At 44.2% G+C, this 10886-nt stretch overlaps 1 protein-coding gene across 5 annotated transcripts in view; it reads left to right on the forward strand.

Moving 5' to 3' along the window:
- fmnl2a (formin-like 2a) overlaps positions 1 to 9124 on the forward strand; it is a 51765-nt gene extending 42641 nt beyond the window's left edge. For 2 of the 5 annotated variants that reach the window (XM_062403380.1, XM_062403381.1), the window contains 10 exons: positions 188 to 422; positions 566 to 634; positions 724 to 804; positions 898 to 1027; positions 1689 to 1852; positions 1962 to 2063; positions 3206 to 3301; positions 3750 to 3873; positions 5024 to 5143; positions 7029 to 7168. In XM_062403380.1, coding sequence (XP_062259364.1) covers positions 188 to 422; positions 566 to 634; positions 724 to 804; positions 898 to 1027; positions 1689 to 1852; positions 1962 to 2063; positions 3206 to 3301; positions 3750 to 3873; positions 5024 to 5115 — 1093 coding nt within the window. In that variant the 3' untranslated portion in view covers positions 5116 to 5143; positions 7029 to 7168. Of the gene's footprint in view, positions 1 to 187; positions 423 to 565; positions 635 to 723; positions 805 to 897; positions 1028 to 1688; positions 1853 to 1961; positions 2064 to 3205; positions 3302 to 3749; positions 3874 to 5023; positions 5144 to 6579 lie in introns of all 5 variants that reach the window. The other 3 variants (XM_062403377.1, XM_062403378.1, XM_062403379.1) reach the window with 2 other exon arrangements.
- Positions 9125 to 10886: the final 1762 nt, after the last annotated feature.

Raw genomic sequence — 10886 nt, forward strand, 5'->3', positions numbered from 1 at the left:
ATTTATTTTATCTATTTTTCCATGAGCGATGATTACATTTAAATTTGTAAATTTTAAAAATAGATAAATCAGTAAAAAGAAAAGGAAATAAAAAAACTGCATGTTAATCACATTATTGGATGATGTGTGTCTTTTACTTTGACCTCCATTCTGTTAAACACCTACCTCTGCTCTGCCCGTCGTCCAGATTGGACCTGCGCACTCTGCCCGTGGACTTCGTGGAGTGTCTGATGCGCTTCCAGCCCACAGAGAACGAGATCAAAGTCATGCGTCAGTTCGAAAAGGAGCGCAAGCCGGTGGAGACCCTGACGGACGAGGACCGCTTCATGATGCAGTTCTGCAAGATCGAGCGGCTCATGCAGAAGATGACCATCATGGCCTTCATCGGCAACTTCTCCGAGAGCATTACGATGCTCACGCCGGTGAGTTCTCCCACTAACTCAACCACTAAATATCAAACTAATTACACCATCGAAGACGCCTCCTCCACAATAGTGTTGTTATTATTACTGGTTTGGGATGCTGGACTCGTAGAAAAAGCAACAATCTGTTTGTGTCTCTGCAGCAACTTCACGCAGTCATCGCAGCGTCAGTTTCCATCAAGTCGTCACAGAAGCTGAAGAAGATTCTCGAGGTAATTGAACCCGTTGTGTTTAGACTGAGCCTAATGTCGGATCCATGTGTGGGTCCCTCTCTCACATTTGTGCTCGTGCTGTCCTGCAGATTATCTTGGCACTTGGAAACTACATGAACAGCAGCAAGAGAGGAGCGGTGTACGGCTTCAAGCTGCAGAGTCTAGACTTGGTAAGTGGATATTGCTTCCCCCTACACTTCAAAATCTTCTTGTGCAGGTTTTCTTCACGTCTAACTTCTCTTTTACTTTTCTTTTACTCTCAGCTAATCGATACCAAGTCGACGGACCGTAAGATAACATTGTTACACTACATCGCCAATGTGGTGAAAGAGAAGTACTCGCAGGTTTCTCTCTTCTACAACGAGCTGCACTACGTGGAGAAGGCTGCAGCAGGTGAGTTGGGCCGCGCAAATGTGTTTTGTTGCAAGTTCACATAACTGCCAACTCTTTTCCATTGGCTGTTTGGAGATTTAAAGCAACACTATGCAACGTTTTCCCCTTCAGCTTCAAAAGGAGTTTGATGGTTCACTGACTTTGAATAGGGAGATTGGTGCAGCTCTCATTTGCACTCGACATCCTAGACGCCTGTTTGTAAGTGTGTAACTGACTGATGCTTGTCAGAATCAGGTCCAGCGAGTTCAAAACAAATTCTGAACTGTAGATCAGTTAAAAAATATATTAAAAAAAACAGCATTTATCTATAAAGAGTTTGGTGTATGTGTTACAGTGGCAGCTCTTTTAGTTCAGGAAGCCGGGGATCATGGGTAATATCCAACGCTCAGCTGCTGTTTCAGTTGATCGAGTTTCAGAGGCTTTGTTTTCTCTACATGAAAACCACTTAATCGCTCGGACACGCAGCCCAGCAGGATGAACCTCAATCATGTGGCTGCAGAGGGCGCTGTTGCTCAGTTAAAGTTACATAGTGTTGCTTTCATTAATTCTGTGTCTTTTAATTTGTCTGTAAGATTTAAATATCCCTCAGCATCAGGTGTTGGTTTCGTGCGGTTGAATATTGGGGTTACACGTGTTCTCATGAGTCTCTCTGTGATCCCAGTGTCGCTGGAGAACGTCCTGCTGGATGTGAGGGAGCTGCAGAGGGGCATGGAGCTGACCAGACGGGAGTACAGCATGCACGGCCACAACACCATGCTCAAGGACTTCATCACACACAATGAGAACAAGCTGAAGAAGATGCAGGACGACGCCAAGATCGCACAGGTGACACGAGCACCCCTCACTTTGAGAGCGCCCTGGTTTATTCCACCATGTGAAACCGTCGACTGAAATCTTTCCTCTGTGCGTTCCACTCTCCACTGTCTTTTTAAAGGACGCCTTCGATGAGGCGGTGAAATTCTACGGGGAAAACGCCAAAACCACGCCGCCGTCCGTCTTCTTCCCTGTGTTTGTGCGATTTGTAAAGGCTTACAGGGTGAGTTGGACAAATCCTCTGTCTCTCTGACACACACACACACACACACACACACACACAGAAGTAGTGGAATTCACACACCTGGCCAGATGTTAACCTCCATACTTATGCCTCCTCAACACTAACATTAGCGGGTATACATAGGTATTTAAAACCTGCTAAAAAGACAGAAACTGAGGCTCTCTCACCTTCGCTGTCTTGCCAGTGTTGCATCCTGTATGGTACAAAGACAAAAATGGCTGCTGCACATTGTTCCAAAGATGTCAAAAGAATAAGTAGACACGTAAACATGGCTGTTTAAGTCCCAACTCCTGGAAGTTGAGCCGCAAAAGTTGCAGCATCGTCTTCGAGACGCCATAATAAAGAAGACGAAGAAGAAGAAAACGCCCTGCTCACCCAGGTGTCATGTTGCCATCACTGGGGATCAGAGCCAGAGTCGATTTAAAAAAAAAAAAAAAATCTGCGTCTACTGCAGAGTCATTTGACCCGGAAGAGAATCCTGATTGTATCCATTCCCACTGCAGACAGAAGCCAGATGTCAGTGGGTGTTAATGGGTTTTTAAGACCAGTGGAAAAGGATCCTATCTTTGTTACCACAGCAGCTGAAGAAAGTCAAGGCTGAGATGTAAAGATACTTTGAAACGCTCGTGTGCTTTGTGTGTTTGAGCTCTTAATGTGTGCCAGGAGAAGTTTAAGTATTTCACAAATAAATGAGCAGATTTAAGGATGTAAAAAACTACTATAACAGTACTATGGTACCTCTCCAAACTACCTTACTGCTTGTTGTTGCAGTGGTGTCCTCTGTTGATGCTCTGTAAGTAAACAGCTTCATGTGTTCCTCTGAGCAGCAGTTAAATCAACAGGTTTTCCATGAACTGGGATTCGATCCAACACTCTCTGGAAGTGTTTTCCTGCTCTCAGCTGTTTTCCCTCCGCGGCAGCTGTGTGTCAGCTCCGTTCCCCGAACTCCTCCTCCTCTTTAATGACTCCACACTGCTCACGATCCCCAGGCATCATCTCAGCTGGCCGACCTTTGGTTTTGCAAATATGGTTTTTAAAGCTCCAGTGTTGAATTCTATGATGGCAACAGCAGCAGTGTGTGTTGTTGTGTGTACGTGACTGTGGGTGTGTTGTCTCTTCAGCAAGCGGAGGAGGACAACGAGCACAGAAAGAGACAGGAGCAGATAATGATGGAGAAACTTCTAGAGCAAGAGGCCATGATGGAGGAAGATCAGAAGGTGAGTCGCCCCTCTCTTTCCTCACCCCCCCTCCTCCTCTCTCTCCCTATAACGCTTTCTTTATATACTGCCTTCTGGTCGCGACAGTGGAACACGGCGACCAGAAGGAAAGACGCGCTCCACTTCCTCCTCTTCTGCTTCAACATCTCTTCCTCCAGATTAGTTAAACACCTGCTGGGTGCAGGTTATATCTGGTTGCACAGTGTGACACATGCTGAGCCACATCACATCCACTCAGGATCAGCTGCTTCTTCCAAAATGGTTCAATTATCTCCCAGGGCACAAACGCTAGAATGAAGGGATGAGTGGAACGAGAGAAAGAGAAAATGATGGGTGTGAGGACCCTTTTATACAACATACTAATCACAACTAACACATTTAACGTGTGTGTCTGTGTGTGTGTTTGTGTGTGTGTGTGTGTGTGTGTGTGTGTGTGTGTCTGCCTCAGTCTCCCTCCCATAAGAACAAGCGGCAGCAGCAGGACCTGATCCAGGAGCTGAGGAAGAAACAGGTGAAAGACAGCCGCCACGTGTACGAAGGCAAAGACGGAGCCATTGAGGACATCATCACAGGTAACGTCACCTGGGCCCGGCTGCCGTCTGTGACCACACACACACACACACACACACACACACACACACACACACACACACTCCAGGGCACTCTGCATGAAGGTCCTCTTCTATGCTCAACATTTAGTCTTTAACCAAGTGATTCTAAAGCAACTAACACGACGACTGTGGCTTTGACACTTCGGCTGTCAGATGTTTGAGATCCACGAGGTTCTGACAACAAACATGAACCGACAGTCGAGCGAATCCAGAGACGATCGGCTCAAGTGTTTCTGATGATCGTTGCTTTATCTTATCTGCTCTGTCATCGCTTTGTAACACAACCTGTACGTAGCCTGGGCCGGGTTATATTTGTTAATGCGACGTTTACTGAGATGAAAACTAGTCATGGACAGGGTTGGAATGTAACTCATTAAAACACTTAGACACAGTGTTGAGGTACTATAATATATATATACAAATCTTGTACTTTTCTTTATTAGATATATCAAATCTCTGTAGTTGAGATGGATACTGTTGCTGATATTTGCGTTTAAAAAACAAAGTTATTAGACAGTACGTTTTGTTAACTTTATATAAATAGAAAATAGATTTTTATTTTTATAGTGACCGCAGTATATTTACTTTTGGAAAGTAATGTTACTTTGGATATTAATACTATTAATACCAGTATATTCATTAATTACTATTAACAATAATAAAAAAGTTACAATAATACTAGAATAATAATCTTTTATGAGTATTTTTATCAATACTTTTGGTAAACCTTTTGTTAATACTTTTAATACTTGTGTTAGTATGTACTTTTACTTGTAATTCAACATGATTTGTCAAACTATTGTTGCCTCGTTCATCAAGGTAATATATCTTTCTTATAGAAGGGCCCATGGCTGAGAGGCTAATTTTCATACAATAAATGTCAATAACAAAACTAGTAACTGGAGTCATGTCAGTTTTTAGTCGAACTTTAAACTGCTAAATGTAACTTTCAAACTGTCTGGGAGGCGTTGTGCACCCGGCCCGTCCTGATGCTGTTGTTGGGTATTTGCTTAATTCTATAACCAGGTGCTAAACCCTCTAGGAATCTGCTTCACTCTCTTATATTGTGTTTGTCTTGTCCTGGCTGTTGTCTCTGTCGTTCTCGGTGCAGTGCTGAAGACGGTGCCCTTCACCGCCCGCACTGCCAAGCGCGGCTCTCGGTTCTTCTGCGAGTCCGCCCTCAATGAGGAGTACCATTACTAAGCTAATAGCTCTCTCTCTCCTCTCAAAGGTTACTGGAACATTATGTCCTTCAAGTTTGCTCCTCTCCTTCTGCATGCCCTCTCACACACTCTTCCCCGGTTTAACCGTCACACTCACACTCCGGACCTGTGCATGTGCACTGTGCCCGGATCTCACGGTTTTTGGAGACGCACACATTTCTGTTTGTGTGTATTGTGTGTATTGTGTGTACTTCCCCTCCCTGAGCATGACAGGGTGTTGGGTTAAACGGTTTCCTCTGCATGGAGTGTGACAACCTCATTCACCACCAGTATTTTATAAACCAAGGCAAAACATAATGTCACAGAGAAAGGTCGCTGAGGTCAATCTCACCTGGACTGACTGGATTTAAAGTGGAGCGTCTCCCCTAAAGTAGAGGAGCCGAGATGTGTAGCTGGGGGCTGCCCCCTAGTGGTGGGAGACTGGAAGATTAGATTCAGATTCCAATTTGGTCGCCCGACATGCCGCAGTGGCAGAAAGTCACATTTAATTGTATCTACTGTTCACGCTTCAGTCAGCCCCATGGCAGGGATGATCTGACGTCCTGTGTGAGAGCGCCTGTGGCATTATGACTTCGCCTTTCATGTGTGTTCCAAGTGTCAAAAATCAATGTTTGTGTGTTCATCATCACATCGTCACATTATCATCACTGCTGTTGTCAGAGAGTCTCGCATGCTGCCTGCCTCATGCTGCCTGCTTCATGCTGACTGCTTCATGCTGTCTGCTTCTTCTCTGCCTGCTTCTCCACGACACAGCCCCCCCACTCTCCCAGTTTAGCCCTGACGCTGTGCTGCTGACATGTCACCTCTCTGGTCACATGACTTCCTGCTCGTCTGGCAGACTCGCTAACCCGCTGCATGACGTTTGCATGTATTTTATTCTTTTGCATTTCAGGTGTCTTTTCCTTGTCACTTGCAGTCTGTGTGTTACTAACGTGCATCCTGCTTGTTTCTGTGTGTGGCGGTGACTCATTCATCGGTTGTGTGTGCATGCTTTGTTCTGTTTTGGGTGAAGATGCTGTTGAATGTAATTCTGCTGTCGACTGGAGCCATTTCTTTTGTTTTCAGTTCACAAATGCTCTGTGCTGGAAGTTTGAAACTGGCACTTTTACTTTCCTGCTGGTAGCCGCTCTGCAAAGCAGCCTGGGTCTAGTAACAAAAAAGAAAAGCTAAATGAGCTTCCTGCCCCCCCCTCTCTTCCCCCTCCTGTCAGTTGAATCACTTAACCTCTTCCAGCTCTCTCTCTCTCTCTCTCTCTCTCTCTCTCTCTTTCTCTCTTGTCATGCCCTCACCCTATCTCTCGATTACCCCCCCCCCCTCCATGCAGCCTGCTGCCACCCTGCTTTGCCCTCGCAGCGCTCTCTGTGCAAAGCCAGTAGGATAAATGTTCTCGTCATCCGCCTCCTCCTCCATTTTTAACCTCCCTTTTTGTCTTCTCTTTATCCAGCCCTAAAGAAGAATAACATTACTAAATTTCCCAATGTCTACTCGAGGGTAAGGAACTCCTCCAGTAGCACCCCTGTAGTGGTGGGTGTGTCCAGAACCTGGCAAGCATCTCTTTATTACCTACCTTCCTGTTTTACCTCTCTTCTTCCCTCCCTGTCCCTTTTCTTGTAATCCTCATTCTATCACCTTAATACCAGACCATTTGAACGTCTGATTCTAAGAAGCTGCTCCTCTTTATTCTAGTTAATTCAGCCGGCGGCTCGTCTCTGTCGTAGCGTCCAGAGACGGCCGGCCTGAGGGGCTCTTCCTCCTCCTGTGTAGACCTCACGCTGCTTTGAAAGACAGGCTACCAGCACAACGAGCATGTGGGCTCATCAGCTCTCCCCTGACAGGATGACTGACAGCTCTTTTATCTCCCCCCTCCCCCACCATCCTTCCCCCTTATCTCAGATTTGAGGAATCAGCCTTACAGGCGAGCGGACGCCGTGCGGAGGAGTGTCAGGAGACGCTTTGACGATCAGAACCTGCGGCCGGTGAACAACAGCCACGGCGAGGTGGTCATATGACGAGGGACCGGTTCATGTGCTGGAAGGGAGGAGGCGAACAGGTGGTGGTGGGTGGGGGCAGGGGGAAGGACTGCGGGATGTTGAGAAGAGGGAGGGAGGGAAGGTCGGATGTGAAGAGCGAAGGCTGACGAGCGGAAGATGACGAGGGTTGTAGCAACCGTAGATATGAGTATGTATATATATTACATAAGAATACGTGTTGTTCCATGTCTGTGGTATCGTAGCAGCGTTTCACGATGAAGGACTGGGAGGTGGACGAGTTTAAAGAGAAGTGTCTGAAAGGTTCTCGAACCTTCGACAAGCCAAGTGCCTGAACTTATTCCTGTGCTCTAATGTCCTACTGTGTTCTGTTTCTCTGTTTTTTAATAGCCCCACTTTGAAAGCAATACAGTTTGACCCGGCTTTAATGTCACGACATGTTGAAACTGGACTTTGTGGCTTTAAGAGTTGCGTGAAGAGACGCTTCCTTAATGTAGAATGTACGGGACACGTCCCCCTCAGATGTCACAGACACTGCGTCTCTCACTGACCAAGGTTCACACTTGGTCTTATCTCGGTACATTTTGGTGCTTTCTTACATTCCTCTTTCTACACAAACATTCATCTCATGAGGCTTCTCCTCTTTGACTACCAGGGCTGACGATCAGGCAGGAAGATGGTGAAGAGTAATTATCTGTATTAATTAAAGAAATTAAGTGGAAGGTTGATGGAAAGTGAATGAAAAAGTCCACAAAACAATAATTATTTTTCAAAAGGAGACCCAGGGCCTGTGCTATGAAACAGGATTTGCTGTTATTGAGGTAAAATGAGTTTTAAATCTCTGAGCTTTATTTCCTACGAACCTGGTTCACTTCTTACTGGAATAGTTACCGATGTCCTGGATATGTTGAACCTGGTTAGTTCAGGTTACCAAACGATATGTTGGGTTAAGTGAAGCCGGATAAAGAAAGCGTATCAGAACAGGGCCCGAGCGAATGTGAATCGCATCCATCAAATCTCTTCATACTGACCAGTGGCTACTGAAGTCTTACTCTGTCGCTCTTAATCCACAGAAGAAGAAGACGCCCAGTTCCACTAAACGCTGCCGTTTGTTTCTGTGACAACACAGAAGATTCACTGGTTTACGGGAACAAGTTACCGAGAGTATAAACTGCACGAAAAGACTCGATGATCTCATTGACAAAACTGGACATAACCCATCGTTGTATTGACAGGTTAATCATTCTCCAGGCTACTGTGTCTGCTCACTTTATTGTAATTTTAAATGTATAGTATTTAACCACTGAAAAGATTCCTTTAAGCTCATGTTTCCGTCGAGTCATTCGAGCGACGGCGAAACAGAAGAAAACAAAAACAAAAAAGTTTCCTAAATGTACAGATATTTTGCTACAAACCATGTTTTTTTATTTTCCCTATTCACATTTTACCAGATGGTTAATATTGTACATATTGTTTAAACAAAAGTTTTCATCGCCTTGTGCTATACAACTTGAATGTCATTTTAACTTATAGAATTTGTTTTGTTTTGTTTCCATACTTTTTATATTTAATGAAGCCAAATGCAGCCGGGAATCTACAGTAGTGAGTGACATCGTGTTGTGTAGCAGGATCACGCAGTGTGTTTGTGGGTTGATGTCACACCCAGCGGCGGCGACCTGCAGCACGCTCATGTTACTGGACTCGTCGTTAAACATTAAACTGGTTTCTGTTGGTTGACCTGTGATGATGGGCTGGAATGTGGCTCAGTGATGCACCTTGTAATCATCTCCGTCTCTCTTTTAACTACACCGTCTGTAATAGTGTCATTTCTCTAACTGGATAATACTGGCATGTTTTTTTTTTTTTTTTTACTTTCACCAGAAATGTATTCTAGGCAGTTTATTGCGCTTACTACAAAATAACAAGCATTTTTGTTCTTTTTTTTTAATTAGGTGATATGAGATTTCCATTGAATATGATCAAATAAACTATTTACATTGACCTTGTCTCATTCTCTTCTTGAAGCTGGGGACAGGTGAGAATCCACAGAGCACTGGACACTATTAGCTTCCTGTTGAGACATCATGTAGAAGCAGGATGTGAGGGTGACCCAAACATTAAATATTCAGTGTATAAGATTTAGGAATATGGGATCTGTTGGCAGAAAGTAAGCATCAAATAATCCATAGAGACGTTGTGTATTTGATCTAAATTGTATGAATTGTTTTCTTTGCCCTAGAATGGGCCTTTAATATTTAAATACTTTATATTTACATCAGGAGTTGATGACAACCAGTGTTGTGCAAGTTCACACCTCATGAACTAGTTGAAAGTTCAGTTCATACAAGTAAACATGAATAGTTCACGTTCATAGTTCACCATTTAAATTCTGAACTAGTTCATAGTTCAGTTCATTTCATAGTTTTAAGGTGGAAAGTGAGAATGAAACTTAACTTGTTAAAGAAACCCTTATCCATCACTACCCCTTGCCTTTACTGCCGGAGTCTTTATCAGACAGTGTGTAAAAATCCCTCTCTGCTTTCTCTTGCCTTATGAGACCGAGAGCTGTTGTGTTGCAGGTAAGGCCTGCCCCTTTAAGGAAAGTTTGTAGTGTGCGACGTAGTGCACCTGGGGATTGTGGGAAAAGACGCTAAAAGTGTGTTTATAAAGAGAAGTGACGGACCACCTAGAGGAGACGCGAGAGTTGCTCCTGCTGTATATCCGAGAAATAAAGCGGCTGCATTCCAGGTAAAGAAACATCTCCTCCTCCTTCTTCACGGAGCGGTCCGGACGGCTGGTTACCGGCCAGACAGCGAGCCAAGATAACCAGTGACAGGGGCGGCTCCTGGTACAGGCGACATAGGAGACTGATTTATCATGACGTGACACATGCAATGAAAAACAATACATTAACTGATTTATCATGACGTGACACATGCAATGAAAAACAATACATTAACGTCACACCATCATCCTCTAACCCCGGGGACGCACAGGAGGTAGAAGCGCTGCGAAAATCGGTCCGCCGCCTTTCCTCTCCCATGTTAAATATTTGGGCTGTTCGCACCGGCAGCTTAGTGCCGGGAAGAACCAGGAAGCGCCGCGACCTCACACACAGGCACATAATCAGTGCGGAAAAATTATGATGATCCTGCGCAGAAGCCCATTAAGCAGGAATTGCTCGTGCAGTTTAAGTTTTTTTTTTATTTTAAATTAAATTTTTCCTGTTTTATATTTAATTCATTTTAATTTAACTAGTGTGAGATATTATGCAATTAATGGAATAAATGCTGTCAATATTAAGATTTCAATATATTGCCAGTTTAAAGATGGGTAACAGCGGGATTCGAAACCGTGTCCTTCATTCTTGAGACCGAACGCCATACCGACTAGGCCACACAGCCTGATGACTTGATCGCGGAATTAAGCGCTTTAAGAATATGGACAAATTATCGTGTGTGTCCGTGTCATTTTATGCTTCTTTTGATAAACACTTCAGAGAAAATATTTTCTACTTTACTACATATATTTGACAGCCTTACTTAAAAGTTACTTTTATATTTTTGGCTTTTAGATACTGGATGATTAAACATACTTTAAAAACCTATTGTCAGACAATAACCCAGTACCTCCCAACCTTCTTCGGACGCCTTACAAGAATCAGTCTGCTGCGATGTCCTGGGGCTGCCCCCTGCTGGCTGCTGGGATCCTCTGCTTATCCTTTAAGTAAAGTACAACTAAAAAGACAAAATGTACTCATAAG

The sequence above is a fragment of the Platichthys flesus genome, chromosome 13, assembly GCF_949316205.1.
Source record: "Platichthys flesus chromosome 13, fPlaFle2.1, whole genome shotgun sequence".
Taxonomy (NCBI): Eukaryota; Metazoa; Chordata; class Actinopteri; order Pleuronectiformes; family Pleuronectidae; genus Platichthys; species Platichthys flesus.